The following is a 26,701-nucleotide window of genomic DNA, read 5'->3' as shown; positions in this document are numbered from 1 at the left end:
TAGCCTACAGCTGGGCTCACTCACACAAGCGCGCGCACACACACACACACACACACACACACACACACACAGACACACACACACACACACACACACACACACACACACACACACACACACACACACACACACACACACACACACACACACAATAGTAGTACACTCCTCCCTATTTTGTTCTTCGGCAAAGGAAGGCTGGAGACTAGCGTGAGTGTGTGTCTGTGTCTCTGTGTGGATATTTAACCGATTGCAAACAACACGCCACGTTCACGCATATACTTGATAGGACTGCATCTATATCAGCCAAACAAACAAGTCCATGCATGCAGGCTTTCAAAGCGTGCGTGGGCACATTCCTCCATTCTTTGCTGTGTTTGGTGACAGTCACGTGTTCTGTTTGTGTGTGTGTGTGTGTGTGTGTGTGTGTGTGTGTGTGTGTGTGTGTGTGTGTGTGTGTGTGTGTGTGTGTGTGTGTGTGTGTGTGGCTGTGTGAATGCCTTGAAAATAAAATAACAAGTAAAAACATGTATATCTAATTTCACATTCATTCCCTGTAGTACTGTGTTTTGTAATGACTTCTGTGAAATTGTCTCTGTAATACCGCTAAAACAAAGCGTTACGTGATCCTGATCAAAGACGGAGCCAATTTGCCTTCTGCGCACAGCGAGCACTGCCACTGTGCTCATGCATAGGCTGTTCACACACACAGCAGAGCTCGCTCCCATGGAACAAGCGCTGCTCCGCTCACGCTCACAGTTCTGTTGATTCTAAGGAGAAGACACATGTTCCACAGTCTCACCGACACGTCTGCGTCATTCCGATAAATAAATGTTTCTAAAACCCCCGGACGCGGCCAAACGCCAGGCAAAAACCACAATAAAAAGAAAGGAAAGTCGCCGTAGGAGTTGAGAGAGAGTGAGAGAGAGTATGAGAAGAAGAAAAGAGAAAGAAAGTTCCTGCCGCAATGACCAAGAATTTTGTATTTTGTGAGCTCTGCAAATCAATTCCCACATTTGCAGACAACATTTAGAGAAATGTTAACGTGTATGATAACGCATTATTGTGGTAGCCTACTACGGTGAAAATGACGTCCGCCATATGATGGTTTCGCTTGATAACGCAGATCTGCAAGCACACAACGCATCGCGTTTGTGACACATTCTGATCGCGTAGATTTGTGTTTTCAGCATTGAACCGTGGCAAAATGTTATCATGCACTTCAGTCTCTAAATCAGCCTGTCATGTCTTCTGTAGGCCTATAACTGACTTAGCTGATGTACATAGTTTATAAATATGATGCAATTACGCCAGCATAAACCCCTAACCTTGGATCAAGATATCATAGATCATATATCATCTATAAAATATATGATAGCCTTGATCCAAGGCTAATAACCCCCAATGGTCATTGGTAGATGGGTCGGTCCGAGGTCACTAATGCAATAGATTCTGGGCAGGCAGACAGACAGCTGTCAATCTGGGCTGGGGCCCTCAACAGTTTAGCCATTCACACTGAGCACTATAACTATAAAAGATATAGTTTTAAAAATCTTCAGTCAAAGTCAAATGGATGTAGGCCTATATATATATATATATATATATATATATATATATATATATATATATAACGGCGCTAATTAATTGTTGGGCTTAATCACGTTAAAATATTTAACGCAATAGGCTCTATGCATATACACCATTTTGTTCTACTTCCGGGTGTCTTTCGACTTCCTTCACAGGTGTTACCGATGATACTAATGAAGGGTCTGTTCCATTCTGGTCAAACAGAGTCAGGGTGCTGATATTGTGCATGTTGGCTCACTGGAAACACTCTGCTACAAGACCCACTGTGCAATAAATCAAACAGAGCCTTGATTAGTATCATCAGCAACACCTGTGAAGGAAGTCGAAAGACACCCGGAAGTAGAACAAAATGGCGTATATGCATAGAGCCTATTAACGCACGCGCAGCATAACCGACCGGGCCCCATTCACTGCAGCCGAGGAGAACACTCTGCGCAGCCTGTCGTCCCCCCCCCCCCTTACCCCTCTCACGTCTCACTCACTGAGCAGACAGCAGAGGGGGAGACGCTGCCTGAAAACCTCTTGGAAACCATTGCTGCCACTGGATTAATAACTGATCATCAATACATCTGAAATAGAGATCTACTACTACCTTTGGATGTTCAATTGGAGAGGACAACAGCAACACATTAAAATCCACGATGTTAGGCTCCAACTGCTTGCATTAGATCCAGAGAAATGGTCCCGATCGGATGCGTGATCATTTGTCTTCAACACTGCGCATATTTGCCAGCTGTGTAACAAAGGTTAACGAGGCTAGTTGACCCTGATTTGACCGGGATTTGACATAGGCAATCGGCAGATTCGGCACAGTTTGGCTTGTGCTGCGTGTGTCAACTGAATGAATTATCTGTAGCCCAGACATATATCAAGTAATCATCTCCCCCTCAATGACTTTTAAGTTCCACTTAAAAGTTCCACATGTATTTTCCATCATGAATGACAAACCTACTAACCTACTCTAAAATAATCCACCATCCATCCATCTTCAACCGCTTATCCGGCATCGGGTCACTGGGGTAACAGTTCCATTTGAGATTTCTAGAGTTCCTTAATAATAATAATTAAAATAAACAATACTAATGATTATAATTGCGACAGCCAGGTCGCAGTTACTATCAAAACCTCCACCGCCTGTCTGTCCGTCAGTCTGTCTGTCTGTCACGTCACGTCACACTTTTGCCCTACTCATATCTCCGCCATCGTTGCCCCTATCCATGTGAAATTTCCCACACACACTCCTTGTCTGCCAATCCACAACCTCCACCCTTCCAGGGACCCCCGCAGCTCCAGGGACCCCCAGGGACCCCCGCCAAAAAGCTAAAAAACAACCAAATGACGACCCCAAATCGGCTGCTCACCGCGTTGCTCTGCCACAGACAAAGAGATGTCTACACACATCTCATCAACATGGATCTCCTCTTTTCTCAAATGCCCCTCTTCTAGCGCCACCATGAGGCCGGTTCTTGGAAAACACATTTACGGACACAGATCCTCCAATTTGTGCCCTAAAATCACACAAATCGGTACACGGTAAGTCTACACTCATGTCTTCAACATGGATCTGTCCCATAGAGCGCCACCTTCAGGCCGATTTTTAAAACACATTTTTGAACACTGCTCCTACAGTTTTTGCCCTAAATTCACACAAATCGCTACAGAGTATGTCTACACTTATCTCATCAACATGGATCTGTCACATATAGCGCCACCATCAGGCCGAATTCTTTTTACACATTTTTGGACCTAAAAATCACGCTGCAACCTGACGGTCGCTTATCTCCCGATTAGGGAGTCTTACTGGTAAACATACATACATACAGTACATACTGTATAAATGTATCCGCCTTATTCCGCCTTTATCTTTCCATTTCCACAACAATATACAGACAGAAATGGCATATTTTGGACATAGTTCGATTCGTGATTAATCATGATTAATTAATTTTTAAGCTGTGATTAATCTGATTAAAAATTGTAATCATTTGACAGCCCTAATATATATATATATACATATACACATACACATACGCACACATATACACTAGGGCTTTCACCAACTAGTAAAACCACTAGTCGATCTTGTGTAGGTACTAGTCGAAAAGTTGTTAAGAAAAGAATATATGTATACATTATGTAGGCCTAGCAAGCTAATTTCGTTTCGATTATCGTAATAGTTTTATTTTTAACAACCATTATAAACGGAATATAATTATCCAGTCACCCACACTGCATCATCTCCCTCACCGGCGGGGGTTAATCTCAGAGTTCACCTAAAGTTCATCCAGTGTCATTGCTGCACACCGCAGCAATGACACTACAGAGACTACGCTACAGTACAGTACAGAATAGTTGTCAGTTTAAAATGGTAGCGCGAACAAAGCAACAAGTGAAGAATGAAGACATAGCATTAGTTCACAACAGACTGCCCGATGTTGGTTTAATTAGAAGTAATTAAAAGACGGTGGTTTGTTTGTGTAGCGACTAGCGAGCTAGCCTAAAGCCTAGCCTAGCCGACGTGCAGATGGATTATTGTGTAGTTTGTTTAACGAGAGACACTGCAGATTTTGGTGAGTCCATGGGTTTCCATTCCTTGTTACTGTAGCAGCTATGCTGGTCTTGTTATGTTGCAGTAACATGCACGCGTGGGTTTGTGTATATGTTGTCATGGTAACTTGGCTGCTGTGAAAAGCCGTGCCACAGCGCTCTTTATTATGACATAATAGGTTAACGACTAGTCGACTACCAGTGGCTTCAACTAGTCAATCTGTAAGAAATACTAGGTGTGAAAGCCCTAATACACACACACACACACACACACACACACACACACACACACACACACACACACACACACACACACACACACACTCACACTCACCAGGTTGCTTCTTCTTCCTCCAGTACTTATATCCCAGTCCTGCTGCCACTAAGATGATGATCAGTGTAAAAATCACTCCAATCACTGCTCCTGTTGATCCTCCCTCTGTGGGAATCATATCCTCTGAAACACACAGTTATGACACAACTGTAAACATTATACAATGAAATCCATCAAATAAACAGTGGAGTTAAAGTGGTTACAGTCCTGAGGTCACTAAGGCTGCAACTAACGATTAATCGGGCGATTCTTTGTTTAAACCATTAATCGATTCATCGGATAATGGCACCTTTTTGCAATCACCTTTAAAATTTAGCTGGAAGTAGTTTTTGGCATTTTCTAACCAACTAAAACGACTAAAAATGTGTTCTTCCTTTAGAAATATTTTATTACAGCTTTCTAGACTGTACATAACTGTACTTTTACATTTGATAAAGAAAGGAAAGACATTTGTCAAGCTAAATTGTAACATATATCTAATTCAAATATTGTATTTATTATTATTCATTCACATATTTTATTTTACATAAAAAAATAATCACATTCTAGTCCAGTGATTCTCAAAGAGGATTCCAGGGGCACTGGTTCTCAAGCACTGGGCCAGGGCCCATTTGTAGGTCACAGACACATTTATGGGTCCCTTAATACTTTGTTTCCAACATTTCTTTTCAGATCTTTTCAGATCAGCTGTTTTCACTAGTTTGGGTACCGGCTAAATGTCTAATCTCCCTTTTGGGTCTCAACCAAAAACGTTTGGTAACCACTGTTTTAGGGGGTCTAAATCGAGTCTGTAACTCTGTCAGTAAACAATGTATTTAATGTTCAGGGCTGCAGGCTAAAGCCTGGTTTCTATTTACTGCTCAGCGCTCAAATCCGGTTTAGAGCCTGCCTACTGTATCCGGTAATTACACACAAACATACATGCATGTAGTGTTTCCGGGACCAGATCAGATCACCAACCTGCTAAGAGAATTGATCCTGTGCTAGCGTTCATATAGCGCAAATAGGGCTCAGATAGATTGGACTTGAACAGAACTGAACTGAAAAAACAAACCAGGTTTTCCACAGTAGAAAGCCAAGACAACTCAGTCTGCTACCGACAGGCAGCTCACAAGCTAAGTAATACCGTCTCGGATGATTATGAAAGTCTAACTCATTACTCCCTCATTCACTGTGCCCTTTCTCCCGTGTCAAGCAAAGCCTGCCTTGCAAAGTTTTCAAGTAATTGTTTGTTTTGTTTGTTAAGAGTTCCCAGCTTTTAGGTGTATTGGTTCGATCGCGACATTCGCGAGACTGTACAAAGTGATCGTTGCAGTGTTACGGGAGTCCCTCTTTTGCAGGTCTTTCAGTCCAAGTGCTTTTTTGATTAGGGATGTGCGCGATTATTCGGTTATCCGACTAAACGAGGCTGATCCCACTATTCGGTTTGTAAATAAAATTCGGTTATTCTATAAAATATATTTTTAATTATTGAGATATGAACTTTATTCAACATTTGCATCTTGCACACATATTAATGTCATTTCTTTATAATAAAAATTTGCTTTAACACATTTACTGCCATTTAAATATGCCTTCTTTGAGGTGAGAACATGGAGAAAGTAGTCTCAATCATAAGTTGCCATAAATAATGGTTTAACGTAACAGAGAGATGAACAGGTCGCTTCACCAGACGAGGCCAGTCAGTCCAGTTGCGGTGCGCTGCGCTGTGCTGCGCTGTTAATTGGTATTTGACCTACTTAGTGTTACGTCTCTCACTCACTGGTGATGTAATAAATTATTTTGGAGCAGATTCCAATAGTAGCATATAAACATTATTAAAAGGCCTTCATATACTCTTGATATCTTTTTCAAATGAGGTTTAGCCTAATAGATTGAAATGTGCTAAATTTTGGCTATTTTCTGCGTGTTAATGTCAATAAATGAATTCATCAATTAATTTTCGGATATCCGAATATTCGGTTTCAAAATTGTCGTGTACACGTCAGTGAAATTAGTCGCTAGGAACATCCCTATTTTTGATACACTCGGACTGAAAGACCTGCAAAAAAGGGAGTCCCGTTGGGTGAGGGGACTGCCCCTAAGGGCTCGAACACATTGTACGATTTTGCATGGTCGGCGAGTCATCAGATCATTTCACACTGCACGAGTGACTTTCTTGAAATCGTCTCGTTGTGGTTTTCGCCAACAAGATAGATCACCGACAGATCACCGACAGGGGGTCACACACTGCCAGATATTTGACCAGGATGCATCCCAGATACATAGCCAAAATAATATTTGTTTTTATTCTAATTGTGCACGAGAGCGGGCGCTAATGATTCTCCTCTCTTGCTGTGGGTGTACGCACACACACACACACACACACACACACACACACACACACACACACACACACACCTGAGTGTTAAAATGTTTTCATTTGCTTCGTTCTATTGTTTTATTGCGTTTACTGTGCTAAAATGTGGGGCATGCGTACAAGTGGCTAAATATGTATTTTTAGACACAATAAGCCAGCAGTTTCTTTATTGCTATTTACAGTAACACTTTTAGCCCCCATAAGTCACATCCAACCATGAAAGGTTGTGTTGTATCTTGGGAATGGGCTTATTCTGTGTAAAATGACATATTTAGCCACTTGTACGCATGCCCCCAAACACTGAAATAAGAATCTCTAAAACAATAAAAAGAAGTAAATTAAATCATTTTAACACTCATCTTTTATATTCTTTAATTACAATCTAAAATATGAACCCTTGTTGTAAAAAACTAAAGTTGTCCTTTAATTGATTAGTTGTTGCAGCCTTAGTGGTCTCAGGTTTGATTCCTGCCTGGTCTCCATATAAATGTACTGTAATGTTTGTTCTGAGTTCATTTAAAAGCAGCTTCACACATGGATGAAGACTAGACTTTATGGAAGGGATAATTATTGACCTTGAGAAATAACCCTGACAGGATGATTAAATCCTGAGGTGAATCCTGCTTATTACACGGCTACTTAAAGGTCCATGAAACACAAAATCACTTTTTCTATAAATATATATTATATCAATGAGTCACTTGTGATAGGGAGCAGTGATATGGTTCAGTTTGCCTATAGCCTTGTGGATTCAGAGCTTTCTGCTGGTCTCTGCAGCTATTTCTGTTTACTTCCAGTTTCTAGAAGAAAAGAAAACTTTGGCGCCACTCATTAAAGCTATCATTGTTCTAGAGTGCAATGTGACGTAGGCATATCTAATTAATATTAACGTTTGTTTAATATAGAGTTGTATCAAGGGGGGGCGTGGTTTCATTCTGCCCTTGTTGTGGCGTCTCGTTGTGCTGTTCAGAGCATAGACTGTAGGGCTGTCGCAGTGGGGCACTTGTTGATTAGATTCGGCAACTCCATGTTCTATAACCAGTTAAAATGGGCAAGTATTTTACAAACAAGCTGTCTGAGCTTTTTTCCATGGACACACTTTCTCCAGCTTTGGACTGTTTACCACGGAACCGAAGAAGAAGGGACGCTAAGCTATCGCCGATAGCTATTTTCTGTGTAGTGTGTGTGTGTGTGTGTGTCACGTGTGTGTGTGTGTGTGTGTGTGTGTGTGTGTGTGTGTGTGTGTGTGTGTGTGTGTGTGTGTGTGTGTGCGTCGTGACAGCGTGCACACACACACAACTTCCACACATGAAAAATAGCAGATCTACAAGCTCACAACGCGTCGCGAAAGTGACTTGTTGTGGGCTTGTATATCAGCTACGTAGCTATGTAGCCGAGCTAAATAGCCGTACGGCTATTAGCTCGGCTACATAGCTGATATACAAGCTCACAACGCGTCACTTTCGCGACTTTCCGAAATGACTTTCCGAAATGGAAACGGCAACAAGTGCGACAGCTTCGCTCTGTCTCTCTGATAGTTCTAACACAATGATGTGCACGCATTACTCCGCCCCCTCCCCCCACAACAGCAGATAACCACGCCTACATTTCAGATTTCTTTTCATGTTCTGAAATCCCATAAAACAAATAAAGAGGCGGGGTTTCTTATCCCTTTAATACATTAATTCATAAATTGATCCAAAAGTAACAACAAAACAAAGTATTTCCCTGCTTATGGTTCTTCCGATTATAATTACATCTAACGATGCTTCTCCTCCATTCACCAAATGTAGCCTTAGCCAGGAAAATTTGATGTCTTCAGGCGGTAACCATCGATCATCAGGTGTTTCGACCCGTGAACCCTCCGCTACACCCTCCTGATGGCCGGGTCGGCAGTGGTGGCCAAATCACTGCCCATCTCCTCCTCCTGGCCAAGGCTAATAGTACAGGCATTCTAGGGTTTAACCTTGAACAAATTGCAACACAAACTCTTTCAACTTTTTTTGTTTCATAAATATGTTAGTAATAACATATCAAAAGTCCTAAGAAATCCAAGTGGTGGAACATAGTGAAAAATGCTGAAATAGGTGATGTCCCAATTCCCCATTGACGCCCATGTTAAAAATTGATTTATGCAAGTTTTCTTAGCTGTTGTCCAAAGAAAAGGTTCAATACTTTCCAGAATTACCTAGAAATTGTGTTGGATGCAGTAAATTGATTGTTCAAAGGGAAATTGAAATATTATAGCCATTTTGTGAGAAAAAAGGGACAAACTTCACCCAAGACAAAATCGGAAACATGGTTTATGAATGCAATAAAAGGTAAAACTGTAAACACAACATTATACAAAACTTTAAAGTTATAAAAGCAATGTTGTCATTGTATTTAAACTATTCATCATCATCATCATCATCATCATCAGTTTCAATCAGACTTTGCAGTTTGCAGGTGCATCTGATGCACTGTCTGGACAGGGACAAGCCCCCCATCATCCTCTTCCCATCCCCATTCTTGCAGCAGGAGCTCACATGCAGTTCCCTTCCACTGCTGCACTTGGTAGTACACACGGAGACTGTGATACTTTGCTGCTGCAGCTGTAGGTGGCAGACTCTCTGGCTTTACAGCTTGAGATGTGCTAGTAGCCACCTTCTCAAAAGCACTTGTATCTTAATGAGTCAAGACCCTCCCCAGACTTCCCATTGTACAGCCAAACCAAAGCCTTCTCTCCTGCTGAAACAACCTCTGCTGTTGATGCTGACTGTTTGTCAAACACTGTAGCTTGCTCATGGAAGTCATTGATGGTTGTGATTTTTTTGAGGGGAGCTGCTTTCCCAATGCCATAAAGCCGGGAGGTAGTGTCACACCCAGCTACTGCGTGGATGAAGAGAATGTGATTGCACACACTGGGACCCAGCTGCTGTTTCAGACATTTGATGTTCCAGACATGTTGCTTCTTCACGCTATTTTTTGGCTCAAGTTTGAAGATGAGGTTGTGTGACTTGAGGTCAGCATGGTAGATGAGGAGGATGAGCAGATCTGTGTCATCACCAATGACCACAGTATTTGTTGTGGTTGCAGATTCCACTGCTTTTTGTACTATGAGGAGATCAGCATCTCCTGGGGCATGGTGTGTCTGACAGTTCTGTGTCTGTAGGTGACCACTGAGCATGTTGATGAACTGCTGTTTGTTTGTGTTGTTTGCAAGGAACTCGTCTTTTTGCATTGTAACAGGCAAGTACTCATCTATGGTCACGGTTGCTCCAGTCCTCCCACCTGCTCGCCTTAGGTGTGTCATGTCTTTGGTGTTTTGTGACATACTCGCCATACCGCTTGCATGTGTCCATGTAAGTGGATCCACGTGCTGAACCATCCACCATCCACCATCCAACACATGCTGAACAGGGCCTGTGACTTCTGAAAGGTCAGGTGTATGGAGTGCCCAGATGGCCTCTGCTAGCACTGGCTTCTGTGGCTGTCGAAGCATCAGGGAAGTGTCAAACAGTGCTGGGGGATGTTTTTTGAATTTGAAGAGGGAGTTCACGTGGTCAGACGAAGTGATCGGCTATGGGCTGTCCTGTCTTTAGATTTAGCTATCGAACAGGTGCTCATGAGGAGTATGAAAACCAGTGGTGACCTCACAAGAGGGCGAGGGATGCCAGAGCAGAAACATTTGATATGGCTGCTCTCCATGCCAGCTTGTGCTGAAGGTGATCCTCATCTACCATGCTGACCTCAAGTCACACAACCTCATCTTCAAACCTGAGCCAAAAAATAGCATGAAGAAGCCACATGTCTGGAACATCAAATGTCTGAAACAGCAGCTGGGTCCCAGTGTGTGCAATCACATTCTCTTCATCCATGCAGTAGCTGGGTGTGACACTACCTCCCAGCTTTATGGCATTGGGAAAGCAGCTCCCCTCAAAAAATCAACAGCAGAGGTTGTTTCAGCAGGAGAGAAGGCTTTGGTTTGGCTGTACAATGGGAAGTCTGGGGAGGGTCTTGAGTCATTAAGATACAAGTGCTTTTGAGAAGGTGGCTACTAGCACATCTCAAGCTGTAAAGCCAGAGAGTCTGCCACCTACAGCTGCAGCAGCAAAGTATCACAGTCTCTGTGTGTACTACCAAGTGCAGCAGTGGAAGGGAACTGCATGTGAGCTCCTGCTGCAAGAATGGGGATGGGAAGAGAATGATGGGGGGCTTGTCCCTGTCCAGACAGACATACCTCCAGCTCCACAGGAACTGCTACATGTCATCAGATGCACCTGCAAGACAGACTGCAGTAGTATGAGGTGCACTTGCAAGAAGCATGGCATTGACTGCTCTGCTGCATGTGCAAACTGCAAAGACATGGGGTGTGCAAACACATGTCTGATTGAAACTGATGATGAATAGTTTAAATATAATTACAACATTGCTTTTATAACTTTAAAGTTTTGTATAATGTTGTGTTTATAGTTTTACCTTTTATTGCATTCATAAACCATATTTCCGATTTTGTCTTGGGTGAAGTTTGTCCCTTTTTTCTCACAAAATGGCTATAATATTAACAATTTCCCTTTGAACAATCAATTTACTGCATCCAATTACAGTTTCTAGGTACAATTCTGGAAAGTATTGAAAGTATTGGGGGGGGGGGAGGGGGGGGGGGGGGGGGGGTAAACCACCGCTCAGTTCACACGGGTGTGATTTTTAGAGGCTCCTCTGGGGAGGTATTGGGTGGGTCCCTCCTGAGGTCTTGAGATGACCATAACTAGATATAACATACTGTATACATAACTGACGGGACTGTTGGACTTTAATTAGTATTTTTAGTTGTATGTCTGTCAGAGCATGTGAGCGAAGCGGAGCGGGAACGAAAGCCGATCCACGCTCCAGAGGGCTCTTGTCCCACTCGCTCGTCGGCCTCCGCTCCCCGCCGCTCCGTCGCTCACCTTGATTTGCACATTTCTCGCTCCGCTCAGGGTCGTCATTTGTCACGTATATGTCGGGTCGGGTGACTCGGGTCTGGCTTTTATAATCCGGTAGACAAGCGCAGTGCGGTATCATGATGTCTATGTGACTGTGTAGGCTGCGCAACTTTCAGACAGTTGAGCGTGTGAGTGAGCTCCTGTGTGTGTGTGGCTGCTGTGATGTGTGCATGCATGCACTGCCTGAGCAGAGCGGAGGAGATCGTTGAAACCATTCACAGACACTTTTGTATATCCTAATAATATTATAGACGTAGTTTGAATGTTGCAGCTATAAGCCTGTACGCCTGCTTCCTGATTTAGCGGCGGCCGTCAGCTGTGTTCTCCAGCGAGGCTCCGATGTTTATTTGTTCCATAATTAGGACGGTGCTTGCTACAATGTATTTTACATATATAGACAGTTGGAAAATGGTAGAATGACTCTGTTCTTAACGAATCACCAATATGTTATGAGCAGTGGTGAAAGTGAGCCGGAACGGCCGGAACCCCCGTTCCGTTTAAACATTTGGGGCCGGAATGGTGTTCCGTTAAGAAAAGGAGAAGCCAGCTGTCAAAATCCCATGTTAAATAAGCTGCCACAAATGCACGTCCAGGAAGAAAACAATAGCCTATACTAAAGTCAGATTAACATACAGTAGGCCACACAAGTGTTACTAGTTAGACTATATTTTCTGATAAAGTGCTTCTAAATTATTCCCGTGGGTTTGTGTAGGTCAGTGTAATCGATTCTGTTTGTTTCAGTGTTTGACACGGAGCGGGTAGAGGTGGGACGTTCGTGAACGAATCGAGTCGTTTGAACGGCTCTTTGAAATGAACGATAGGATTCGGTTCACAGTAGGGAGCCGTTCCTTCGAATGAGCCAGTCTTTTGAACGGCTCTTTGAAAGGAACGGATCCCAGAGATCCGGCTCACTTCAAAGAGCCATAAATCCCATCTTTAGGAGAGACTCGTCGTGTCTGTGGCACTGTGCCTGCCATGGTGATGCAGAATAGACCAAAATGATTCTATTCCTGCATCTAGCTTAAGTATTGGAAATACTCCAGTAAAGTAGGCTAGGCTATACTTAAAACCTGTACTTAAATACAGTACTTTAGTAAATGTACTTAGTTACTTTAGATAACTGGTTATAATAATATTAATAATAATATATTATATTATCTGGAATTTATATAGAGCTTTCAAACATGCTTTACATGTGTGTGGGGGCCTGGGGAGCCAACAAATAAGAGAGCAGGATATCCAGCCCTATTCGCCCTGGATTAACATTACCTGGGGACCCCAGGTAAAGTGGAAAGATCACTGAGGTCCTCTGTTTTTTTAATCCCGTGCGAATCGTTCATGTCTGTAATAATCACGGATGACATGGGGTAAAGATTACAGGCCGTTTTACCTACCATAATAATCACTTTACAGACGTCCTCTGATAAAACTAATCCAGCGCGAATCGACATCTCCGTAATCGCGGTAAAATCACCTTGTTTGCATAATTGTTTTAAGCGTCATGGAATATAGCGCTGTGGACAGACGGACGAAGGAGCGCCGCGCGCGCGCACACACACACACACACACACACACACACACACACACACACACACACACACACACACACACACACCAAACTCTGAATAGCCTATATAATCAAAGCGAAATTGGGAATTATTTTGTAAAAAGGCTATGGACATACTAGGCAGGGGGGATGCGCTCGCGAGTGATCGCCGATTAGGCTTATAATAACCTCTTTAATATGTCCGTCCCATCTTCTGTCTGTCTCTCCCCTCAATCAAATCAATCAATCAAAACTCGATCGCTTTCTCTCTCTCCTTTCTCTCTGTGTGTGTGCGCGCGGTGGCACATGCTTAAAAGAACAGATCTGCAATCTAACATCCTGTACTATCCGACAGTGTTGATAGCTTGTAAATCTGTTCTTTTTGCGCATGTAACAACCTTGTACTTTAAAAACTCCATGCTCTTCAGCTTTCTATTGGACACAGACAGGTTCATATGTGCATACAGCTAGGAGGAGAGTATATTTTACGTTTATGTGGGGCACCCATATTACTGTCATGTCTTAATAATATGTTGCTTTTAACAACTAAACTAAGTATTACCATGCTGATTGGCGGAGCCTGTTGCGCACTGACTGTGGTCAGTGGTCACGGTGACCCAGGCTGCCTGTCTGCCTCTACGCAGCGGCAGCAATCATTAGGCTATACTTAAAAGCTGCAAAAGTTTGCATGAGTAGTCTACTTTGATGGCAAAGTGTTGCGATAGAGAAATAGCATGCAATAAAGACTTGTGAATGTGACAGATTGACTTACCTCCGAGTAGGCTATAGCAGCTGCCTCTGTCATTTAAATAATTAATCCAGAGAATGCAATAATACCATAAATGATATGATGGTTTAATGTAAAAGGTGTCTCCACACCAAACAGCCGACAAGAAACTCTTTCCAACTCCTGGCAGACTGGCAGTCGGTGGCATTTAGTGGCAAACTTGGAATTTAAAAGTCGGGCGTTGGAAGATTGCATTCAGATGAGTTGCACATAAACCTTCAGCGCTAAACTGTGTTGCCAGGTTTGCTCATTATAAGTGACTTTGGTCTAATTTTCCTGTAAAGTCTCTAGTTGTGTGTTGCTTTTGTTTGGGCTTGTTTCTGAAGTGTAGTTGCTTATTTGGCCTTGCTTTCAACATTCTTTAAGAAAATAGCTAATGTAATAGAGCTCAAGTGGTGAAACTGCTGGGCTTGTTTTCATAGACCTGGTCGCTTGTTTCACTCACAGAGTTTGGCAGCTTTGCCACAGCCTCTCTTCGTCAAAACAGCACAGCAGCGCTATATAGGCCTAACTATTTTCCTTTGGACTCGAGAGTTGAGAATATGGTATTTACGGTAGTTAAAATGTGCCACGGGAAAATGTATATAAATATAACTCGGAGGAGAGCAGAGCCCATCAGCCCAGAGTCACACCAGCTGCTGCTGGAGTTGATTGGTTTGACGCCTTTTCACTGGCATGATTTAATTGATTGTTTGAGAAAGATTACAATAGTATAGTCTACACATTACAGCTTGTAGATCTGCTGTTATAAATAATATGCAACTCGTCTTCATCCTATGATCTGGGAGAACGATGTGGTGCCTGTTGTTCTAGCTTCTATAGGAGTCTCCACCGCCCCATTGATCATTTGTTTAATTGGCTCGTTCACCGGCACATTGACTCTCGATCGGAATTCTGAATTATTTATTTCAATCAGACTGAATAAATACTGTAATATTAAAAAATACTGTTGATGTAAATGCTAAAACTGAGTGTAGTCAGTGTACACATGAATGGTCATTTCTGTTTTGAGGACAAACAATGGATTAATGTCCGTGATTTCAAGTAAAACACAGACATGGTTTATCCCGTCCGAATCTGCCATAATAATCACAGGGGACGTGGGGTAAAGATTACTTTACCCCACGTCCCCAGGTAATGTTAATCCAGGGCGAATAGGGCTTAAACATTAGCATCATATGCAGGTGTGTGTAGGCCTATGTTCTTTTAGAAACATTAGTTATGTCTTAGGGCGGATTCACACTGCAATCCGTTTGATTAGAACTGATTCTGAAAACGGTTGCAGGTTCACGCTGGCCAGCATTCACATTGGCAGACCTTCTAGCCTCCCGGGAGATCACTAGCACTATACAGCCCGGTCCTATAGGTGGCGGTATGCACATAGTGTCATCAACTATGCGACATTGCTGATGGTGGTCGCCAATAAATTCAGGCACGAAAGTTGATGTAACAATCCAATGACGCGCGACAGCGCAGTGTGGAACAGTGTTGCGGTCTTGGGTCGCGCGCCCCCGACGACCAAACCTTTTCTGAGCTGGGGTCTCGCACCCCCTGAAGTTCACACCTCGACAACTGTTTAACAAAGAAACAAGCCTATTTGCATATCCATAGACCTGTATAGTAGGTGTCGAGCGACGTTCGCTGATCTACAAGCTCACAATGCCTCGCATCCGCGACGCGTTGTGAGCTTGTAGATCTGCTATTTTCCAGGCGCAGAAACATACAATTGAAACGCTTTCACAAGCCACAGTGTGGCTTAATATTCACATTAAGGGCACGTCAAGCAGGCACAGCAGTGCCAAGGAATCTATAACATCGAAACAAATGTCAGGGATAAAGGAATACTTTTAGGCTATTTTCTATCAACAGCGGTAAGTCATTTTCGGTTTGTTTGTCATGGTTTAACTTGTAGGCTTTCTCTTTCTCCTTTTCTTTCCCGGCTGGCGACAGCAGGAGTAGCTCGCACCAAGCTCTTTTCCCCCCCGCTGTAAATCTGATCCTAGAGCAGCATTATCTTCTTCATGTCGCTGCCTCGCGGCTAATATCGGACCTGAATCTGATCCTAGGTCAGCCTAAACGCAGCACAGCACTGACAGCAGTGACAGCACACATCTACAGTTCGTTCCGTATCCTGATCAAAGCGCAGCAGCGCACGCCAGTGCACACACACACATTGATTGATTGCTTGCTTTACGGTTTGCATAAAAAGCAAAAAGTACACACACGTCACACACACAGTACGGGTCCTATCGGGTCCTCTCGGGTTATACACATGACCATACCATAAGGGCAGCGAAAATTGACTATAAAGTCAAAATGGAGGCTCAATTTGATGGCTGTGACTCATCTGCAGCTTGGAAGTCACTTAAGAACTTGACCAACTATAAGAAGAAAGCACCACAGGCTGTTCCTTCTGTGAATTTGGCCAACGATCTTAATATATTCTACACACGATTTGAACTGCCCCCCCCTGACTGTCCCCAGCCCCCTTCTCCGTTGCCCCCACCACTGGAACCAGCAGCAACACAGATCCAGGCTCATGCAGCCCCCCTCAGCATTGTGGAGAAGGACGTGCGGCAGCTCTTTTCCCGGCAAAATGTGAGGAAAGCAGGCGGCCCAGATGGTATTTCTCCGGCCACACTGAAGCACTGCGCCAATCAGCTAGCCCCAGTTTTTACTGATATTTTTAATCAGTCTCTTGCCCAATGTAAAGTGCCAGCTTGTTTTAAATCATCCACCATAATCCCCATTCCCAAGAAGGACAGTGTTACAGGCCTCAACGACTACAGACCGGTGGCCCTAACGTCTGTAGCCATGAAGTGCTTTGAAAAGCTAGTTGTCGCCTACCTAAAGCCCCTCACTGACCCTCACCTTGACCCATCACAGTTCGCATACAGAGAAAACCGTTCAGTGGATGATGCAGTTAACATTGGCGGAGCCTGTTGCGCACTGACTGTGGTCAGTGGTCACGGTGACCCAGGCTGCCTGTCTGCCTCTACGCAGCGGCAGCAATCATTAGGCTATACTTAAAAGCTGCAAAAGTTTGCATGAGTAGTCTACTTTGATGGCAAAGTGTTGTGATAGAGAAATAGCATGCAATAAAGACTTGTGAATGTGACAGATTGACTTACCTCCGAGTAGGCTATAGCAGCTGCCTCTGTCATTTAAATAATTAATCGGTGGCATTTAGTGGCAAACTTGGAATTTAAAAGTCGGGCGTTGGAAGATTGCATTCAGATGAGACGCACATAAACCTTCAGCGCTAAACTGTGTTGCCAGGTTTGCTCATTATAAGTGACTTTGGTCTAATTTTCCTGTAAAGTCTCTAGTTGCGTGTTGCTTTTGTTTGGGCTTGTTTCTGAAGTGTAGTTGCTTATTTGGCCTTGCTTTCAACATTCTTTAAGAAAATAGCTAATGTAATAGAGCTCAAGTGGTGAAACTGCTGGGCTTGTTTTCATAGACCTGGTCGCTTGTTTCACTCACAGAGTTTGGCAGCTTTGCCACAGCCTCTCTTCGTCAAAACAGCACAGCAGCGCTATATAGGCCTAACTATTTTCCTTTGGACTCGAGAGTTGAGAATATGGTATTTACGGTAGTTAAAATGTGCCACGGGAAAATGTATATAAATATAACTCGGAGGAGAGCAGAGCCCATCAGCCCAGAGTCACACCAGCTGCTGCTGGAGTTGATTGGTTTGACGTCTTTTCACTGGCATGATTTAATTGATTGTTTGAGAAAGATTACAATAGTATAGTCTACACATTACATCTTGTAGATCTGCTGTTATAAATAATATGCAACTCGTCTTCATCCTATGATCTGGGAGAAGGATGTGGTGCCTGTTGTTCTAGCTTCTATAGGAGTCTCCACCGCCCCATTGATCATTTGTTTAATTGGCTCGTTCACCGGCACATTGACTCTCGATCGGAATTCTGAATTATTTATTTCAATCAGACTGAATAAATACTGTAATATTAAAAAATACTGTTGATGTAAATGCTAAAACTGAGTGTAGTCAGTGTACACATGAATGGTCATTTCTGTTTTGAGGACAAACAATGGATTAATGTCCGTGATTTCAAGTAAAACGACATGGTTTATCCCGTCCGAATCTGCCATAATAATCACAGGGGACGTGGGGTAAAGATTACTTTACCCCACGTCCCCAGGTAATGTTAATCCAGGGCGAGAGGATAGAATAATGTTGCTCTATCAGCATTTCTTTCTTTGTTGATGCTGCAATGTATGTGTTTATGTGGATATACTAAACAAAATGTTGTTGTACAGTGACCATAAACATCTTATCTTATCTTATCTTATCTTAGGTGATTCTGCTAGCCCTACTGCTTACCCTTCTGTATGGAATAATGATCAATATGAAGAGGATTATTATAGATATTTCCTTTAGTATTGCAATCATGTTTCATGTTACAGTAAGTGTAATGCCGTTGCCTAATTCAGGTGTAGGACCTGTAGTGTTTTTATTGTGTGTATAACTGTGCCAAAATGCAGTTTTCTATGCATTTCAGGGGTTTTGGGGGGTTAGAGCCTCCCAAGTTTTTTCCGGCTGCGCAGCTTCGCCGCGCGGCCAATTTTGGGACAGTTCCGGCAAGAATTTCAAACCACTTTCACCACTGTTTATGAGAAAATAGCCTGCAGCAAGGAACCTATACCGGCTCCGCCCCCTCCAAAAGCTACGCCTGTCTACGCCAGCTACATTATCACAGCGCGCCGCTACTGGCTTCATTCACTTCAATGGGAAATACGGCGGATTGTACACACATTTTACACATTAAATACTAATTCAGTGTTGGACCCAGAGCTTCGAAATCTCTTCCTGGTCCGTCGGCAGGGCATGGCATGCGTTGGAGGAAGGTGTAGTAGCCTACACGGCTAATGGAACAAAACCGCAAAGGAATATTTGGAGAAAAAAAAAGGAATGAGGAAGCCCCTGTCTGCTGGACCACAGATCGCCGTTTTTTATATAAAAAAGACGATTTAAATATGAATACGCTGTGTTGGCTAAAAGGCCATTGACCCATGACTACAACACCTTATTTGTTATGTAAAATAGCTACTGATAAAGTAGCCTAATGATAAATGAACAACGCGAAGTGTTGTATTTCTGACATGCAGCAGGATGTATGCAGCAGGTGCGTCACAAGAGGGGGGAGAGGGACTGAGTTATTAAGGCCCAAGGTGGAAGGGCCTTAATTATTTTATACTTTAGCTATTGAAAAATAGCAGATATATAAACTCGAGAGTGCCGCGCTGCGAGCTTGTATATCTGCTATTTTTGAAATCCCCAGATGAAGAACATTCATGTGGGCCCGCAGTGAATCCTTGTACCCAGGGCCCAGAATTTGGTGCGACAACACCCTTGCTTGTATTTGCGACTCGGAGCGGCTAAGACTTTTCGGAATCGAGACGTTTTAACGCCAGAGATATCAAATGTTGTAGATTTATAAGCAATCGGTATGATAAGAAACACGTAGGCCTAGCCTACATTTGAAGCAGTTTATTCTGGTTGTTGTGAAATACGAGAAATAGACAGAGTATTCGTCGCTATAGGCTGTTTAAACACCAACATCACAGATTAAATAAATACATTAACACGCCGTTTAGGCGTCAAATTCACTGGTAGGTATATTTATTAGGTTGTTGTCTTTCTTACCTTATGTACACAACTGTCCAGTCCAGTGATAAGTTGCTTTATATCAGATGAAGTAGCCTATTCCTTGGTGCTTCTTGATATAAACACATACAATGTTTGTGTTGGTATAAAATGAGTCGTAGCCTACACATATTTTCTCAGTTCATATGACTTGATGAAAGTAACTCATATTCCGCCCAGGTCAATAACACTAATCATTATAATGGCATAAATCGATCTAAACAAATAAAGTCTGTGCTGCTGATGATGATGATGATGATGTTGGTGGTAGTATATGGCTGATGTTAGGCAGGCCACTTAATAGATATATATATAGATAGATAGATATCTTTATTATCCCAAGGGGGATAATCAGTAGCTATTTAACATAACAAATAAGGTGTTGGTGTTATAGTCATGGGCCATTTAGCCAATACAGTGTATTCATATTTAAATCTTTCCGAGTCAGTGTAAAACGGCTCTGAATCCAGCAGAGAGCTTCTGTATTCTCTGCTGGTTTGTTTTAATAGGCCTACATATTTTTCTAATTTAATGCCAGGTCTTGTTGACGGATTTGGAAGAGATTTCGAGGCTCTGGGTCCAAAACGCCACATGCAGTCTGTGTGTGACATTCTCTTCCATTGTGCTGACAGTGTTGAATGACTGAGTGAGGGCTGTCGGACTTCAAAGCAGTAACGTGGAGGGAAAGGTGGGGGCGGAGATCCCGGGAGTCATTCATTGAGCTAGTTTAGAATGTCAGGTTTTTTCTTTTTTTTTTCTTTGTCATGATAAATAGGAACATTTTGGAACACTATTGAGTGAATACACTGTGAACATTTGTTGAAATTCTAAAAAATAAAATCGCTATGTGGATTACTAGTGTTGGCTTACATAGACATGCAGTGCGGTGCGATGCAGCGTGGTACAGCCGTGGCCGGTACGGTGAGCCGTACAATGAATAAGCTTCAACAAACTAGTTCACATGAAAGATATCGATGTAAGTAAGATATTCGATTGAGTACATATATTTTAAATGGGCAGAATTACAATTAAAATACATTTTATGTTGAGGGCAAGCCTATAATTCCACAACTTCCTGGTCAGTGAGAGGTACCCAAGATGCACTGCTCTCTCTCTCCTCTGTCCTCTGCCTGTTTCAGAGGATTAAACTAATTAAAACATGTGTTTCCTGGGGAAACCCCCGTTTTGCAATGTAACTACTGTACTTTTTTGTTCCTTTTTTATTAATATCACATATAATAGATGTTTTTCTTTTGGTACTTTAAATAGCAATAATGAGGCTATGAAGAATCTTTTTTTTTTTCCCATTCACTTCCATTATAAAAACAATCTTCCCTGGCTTTTTTGTCCCACCTAGTAACAAAGCGACATGGGGTGGGACTTGACAAAGAGTGAATTATGTATCAGGCTTTGGGTTGGTCCCGGGCTGACGTTCTATCGGGCTGGACTGGGCCGGGCTCACTTTTTTAGGCCCGATTTAAGCTCTACTCTGTACTCTCTGCGTCACTGCGTTGGAAACATGTGGCGTGCGGCCCCAACAGGATCAGCTAGGAGCGGAGAAGGTCGGTGCTCCAAGGAGTGGAGGAAAATCCTCGCTCCAAAGCCGCTCAGACCCATTTGAAAAGTCACTTGTTCACGCTAAACTAAAAAACGCCCGCTCCGCTCCGCTCACATGCTCTGATGTCTGTATTGTATTAGCTTTGTTCAGGGGCCCAGGAAGAAAAGAGGCTTGTTAATTAATGTGTCTCTAATGGATCATTAATAAACATTCATTAATGTGTCTCTACTCTCTAATGGATCATTAATAAACATTTGTAACACCAACGCTAGGAGACGTCACATAATTATCAGTCTAGCACAGTAAGCGTTGTGGTACAGTATTAGCCTGATTTCAGACTCAGCTCACGCTTTAGTCTGAAACTGTGCTCCATTCTGAGCGATTTACGGGGGACTTTTTTGCGAGCGTGCACGTGCGTGTCCGCGCGCGAGTGATCGCGACGCACGGTGATCGAGACGCACGGTGGACGCGACGCACCGTTGGGGAGTGTGTGTGTGATTGTGTGTGTGTGTCTGTCTGTGCCAGTGACTGCTTCCACAGCGAACTGCGACCAGAAACTTGTAATCAACATTAAACAGCTTGGTGAAATCAGTGCGCTTGTGCGTGTGTGTGTGTGTGTGTGTGCCTTCCTCAGCCTGCCTGTGTGTGTGTGAGTGTGTGTGTGAACTTCGTTTGAATCGTTTCAACTGCTGCGCGGATTGGATATTCGTTAGACCCACCCCACCCCCACCCCCACCCTGCGCGCTCATTGGACAGCCGAAAATAAAAACCGATTCATGTACTAAGCTCCAGACCAGAGAAAGAGTCCACTCTGAAAGTGGGCGGGGTCTCTGGTCTGGAAGCAGGCTAGTACAGTATATGACTGAAGAACAATAGTGGAGATCCCGCATAGCTGCGGTCTCTGCCATTGGAACTGCTTGCCCAAACACAGTGCATCTTAAGCAACCAACATTCCACTTCAAAACAATGCTGGCACATTGTGCTGCATCTACGTAGAAATCGGGAGATGGGGGGGAAGGAAGCACATTCCTTTTTCTCTCTCTCCCTCTCTTAACGCTGTGAGATCAACATCCTACTGAATAAACAACTCGGGTCACGAAATGGCCCTGGTAGGTAACTTAGTCTTAACATCAAAGCTTTTTCCCGTCAAGCGACATGGACCAGCACACGGGGGGGGGGTGACAAACCACTCGCGAACTCTTGAACTGGCTGAGTGTGACACAAGGGAGAGCAGCGGAAAATCACTGAGTGTGCGTTTCTAAGACAAAGGGACATTAATGTCTTTTTATCTGAGCGCGCGAAAAACAAGAGAAGGGACCCGCCTTTTCCCCCTGAAAATCTACTCCAATATAGTCTCTGGTCTCCCAGAGATGCAGGGCTTCTTACATCCACCAGCCAAAGGACAAGGAGGTGTCCACAGCGCTCTCCTCCGACCACCACGCGGCCACGCACGGCGCGGAGAGAAAACTGAACTGAATAGACTTAAAAATCCATAGCGTTCGCCCGGTTTGAAGCACCGTGGCATATAAGGTTTACTCCCCTTTTTGAATATAAGGGGACTTATTTACATTGCACATTACACTTTTTCTTAACTTCATTAGTTGGCAGCTAAACCAAGTTATTTTCTTTTCTTTGTTTTCCTTTCCCTGTCCAACCTATCGGTAAGCTGCAATGCAATTACATTGTCATGTGTCACTATATGATAGAATTGTTGGCAAAAGCCTTTTGTATTATAGCAACACTCAGTTGTATTTTGTCTCCCCACTATTGGGATAAACCTCACCCTATTTTCATCCCTTTGGTCTGAATAGTTCAATAGAACCTTTCTTTCTTTTCTTTAGGCTACTAATGAGACAGTCTTGGCTCTATTTGTTATAATCCTCCTATAACTATTCTCATACTCTGAGAACCATATAGCTTACAGTAGTCTACATATTTTGTTTTACTAAAGGAACGGGTCTTGTTCTGTGATATAGGTTTAATTAATTGAGCCTGCACGCAAATCGTCCCCTTTTAATATCTCAGAACACGACGCATTTTCTTCCTCCTTTTCTTTGTAGCCTATATGATTTAGACACTCAGGTTTGATATCATTGCATTTCTGTGTTGTGAGGCTACGCGGGGATAACGCTTTATGTATTTGAAGTATGCCGTTCGACTGGCGCATAAATTAATGTTATGCGCCGTAGCTGAACTGTCATTTATCGCCAGTCAGCAAGCTGTGCGTATGACTTCAACACTTCAGGTGCAGCGGGGTATTTTAAGTATCTTCCGTATCACGGGAAATAATTAAATAACCTATGCGCGTTACCTCCCGTTTATTTTTAGTGCAGCTTTTATCCTGTGTTCATTCATGGAATGAAATGTAGTAGAGATACTGTATGCACACCCCGTTTATTATTTCATAAATAAACAACGTTCTGTGTTGTAACCTTATAACTGTCTGGACATTTGATTACTTTCTGTTCGTTATATAACTGATGCGTTCATGTATTTGGATTGGGATAATTAATCAAGAACCCACGTTTTAAACGGTAAACGTGAAGAGGGATTGTTTTTCATAGTGATATGATTATCGTATCGTTATGAAATATAATCCCTTTCTTTGCATAATTGTTTGATACTGTATTTGGGTACAGTTGAGCAGAATTCATGCTACACATTCATTACCTTTGATGACACGTTGTGTCTCAACAGTGTGGTTGAAGAGTGGCAGGTGAACTCTACAGTATTTATAGTATTGTTTAACAGTGTTACAGTAGAGTAAAGGTGTGTTTACTCTTAGGTTCTCTTAGGTTCTATAAGGTGCTAGATAGTGATATAAACATTCATTACCTGAGATGTAACGTTGTGTTTCAGCAGTGTGGTTGAAGAGTGGCAGGTGGACTCTACAGTATTTATAGTATTGTTTAACAGTGTTACAGTAGAGTAGAGGTGTTTACAGAGGTTCTAGAAGGTGTTAAATAATAAACAGTGATGTAAACATTCATTACCTGAGATGTCATAGTGAATGTCAGCAGTGAGGTTGAAGAGTGGCAGGTGGACTCTACAGGTCACATGACCTGCTGTCCTCACTGTCACATTCCTCTGGACAATGTAACAGTGTTGAGAAGGTCTGTCCATCACTGAGGGTCCAGCAGTCATGTTGTTTCCATCAGCGTCCAGCAAAGACATCTCAGGTTCAGGATACCAGCAGCCAGAACCACAGGTCAACGATACACCATCATCTGTTGGTCCATTTGAAGAGATCTCTGGCTGAGACCCTGACCCTGTGAAAACACATGAATATAAATATGATTATCTATCAATATATCCATCCATCTACAACGCTGACAATATTTACAGATCTAAGGCAAAGATAAAGTGATGCTCTGATGAGTACAGGAGTCATCGCCATGCTGGCTTGACATTTTTGTAAAAATTCAAATTTTGCCACAGACAGAAAACTAGTAGACAAACATAAACTCATACAACTCTGAGAGTGTACAAATGGAACCAAATGGACCCTTACAAGTCCATTTGTACACTCTCAGAGTTAAGGGAGTCCTTGAAAATAAAACATTAAAGAACCACTGTCCTAGTGGCATAATGTGCCATACATATAATAGTGTCATAGTAAATCTGTCTTATGATCAAACTAAGAACATTTTAATGGTGTGTAAAAGCAGAGTTTGCCACAGACACATATGTCTGTGTACGGACATATTGATGACCCCTGTATGAGTGATACAGGTATTTAAGGGCTTTCTAAACAGGCAGGTAGGAAGGTACCAAGCTTTGTGATCCTGACAACACCACTCAGTGTTGAGATGGAGGGGTTTATTAATTCAATGTTTATTAAATGTATTAAATAATGTTTCCTTGCTCTGTGCATTGCAGTGTTGGTTACAGTGTTGTCTTTGTTGCGACCGTAGGTCGCAGTTTAGTATCAAAACCTCCACCGGCCGTCCGTCGGTCGGTCGGTCGGTCACACGTCACACGTCACACCTTTGCCCTGCTCATATCTCCGCATCAGTATGACATCACACCACATGTGTACACAAACCTTTGTGTACGTTGCTGTGGCAACAGTCTGTTGTTGCTGGTCTGTTAGTGTACGTTAGCAACCACCTTAGCAACCATGGTTTTACCCTAGCAACCAACTGTTTACCATAGCAACCATGTTTTTTTACCCTAGCAACCAACTGTTTACCATAGCAACCATTTTTTTACCCTAGCAACCAACTGTTTACCATAGCAACCATGTTTTTGTTTACCTTAGCAACCAACTGTTTACCATAGCAACCATGTTTTTTACCCTACATCCCTCCATATATGGAGATAACCGACGAATCTCACTAAGTCTGACCTCACAAGCCCCATATTTGGACACGAACAACATATAACTCCATATATAGAGACATAGCTGCTGACATCAGTATGACATCACACTGCTGACATCAGTATGACATCACACCGTACACAAATGACCCTTATATAAGACCGGCATTATCTACCGACAGATTGTGGAGATAAGCGACCAACGGTCGCTTATCTCCCGATTAGGGAGTCTTACTGGTACAATATTGTGTTGAAGTGTGACTCTTTGGTCACAGCATCACTAGGACACTAAAACTTACCAACAAGGAGCTGAATCAAAGTGTAGATGTACAGCTGTGGAGCAAAACACTTATACTTCCCCTCGTCTGAGAGCCTCACGCTGGACAGTTTCAGAGACATGTTACCATCAGGAAGCTGAGGAGGAAACAGAGATGTCCTGTCTTTGTACAGCGGGTTCAGGTCTTCCCTATGTTTGTAATGTCCATCCTGGAGGAGATAAATGATGTACGGCTTCAGGTCAGGTCTGGACCACTCCACTGTCTTCTTCCCCATGTTGACTGTTGGTTCAACACGACATGGAAGGACCACCTCACCCCCCACTTTGACCAGGATGTCCTGAGAAGAGCCGATCACCTGATGTTGTCCTTAAAACAAAAGCACATGAAACACTGAGTTAAAACAAAAGCACATGAAACACTGAGTTAAAACAAAAGCATATGAAGCACTGAGTTAAAACAACATGAAACACTGAGTTAAAACAACATGAAACACTGAGTTAAAACAAAATCACATGAAGCACTGAGTTAGTTGATGATGAACACTGGAGTCATTCTGTAATCAGCTGGCAGTCAGCTGACACTTTTCTACTTGTCACACAGCTCATGTTCTCAACAGCTCTCTTCAAAGTGGAGATTGGAGAACCACCCATTTTCAATGATGATGATGAATGCTGCTTCCTCATTGGCTAAAAGTTTATCTAGAAAGAAATAATAACTAGAAGCAGTGCTCTTCCGAGCACAGGTCTC

General features: G+C 42.9%; 1 protein-coding gene across 1 annotated transcript; it reads right to left on the bottom strand.

Moving 5' to 3' along the window:
• Window positions 1-750: 750 nt before the first annotated feature.
• On the bottom strand, window positions 751-26,228 carry LOC308301975 (butyrophilin subfamily 3 member A2-like; the record flags this gene model as incomplete). Its single annotated transcript, XM_080746121.1, has 4 exons — window positions 751-767; window positions 4,466-4,588; window positions 24,350-24,625; window positions 25,976-26,228. The coding sequence occupies 4 exons, from the start codon at window positions 26,226-26,228 to the stop codon at window positions 751-753; spliced, it is 669 nt and encodes a 222-aa protein (XP_080602247.1).
• Window positions 26,229-26,701: the final 473 nt, after the last annotated feature.

This window comes from Nannobrachium achirus, assembly GCF_963921795.1.
Source record: "Nannobrachium achirus genome assembly, chromosome: 17".
Lineage (NCBI taxonomy): Eukaryota > Metazoa > Chordata > Actinopteri > Myctophiformes > Myctophidae > Nannobrachium > Nannobrachium achirus.
Note: the sequence above shows the minus strand (reverse complement) of the source record. Positions and strands in the feature narration are given on the sequence as shown.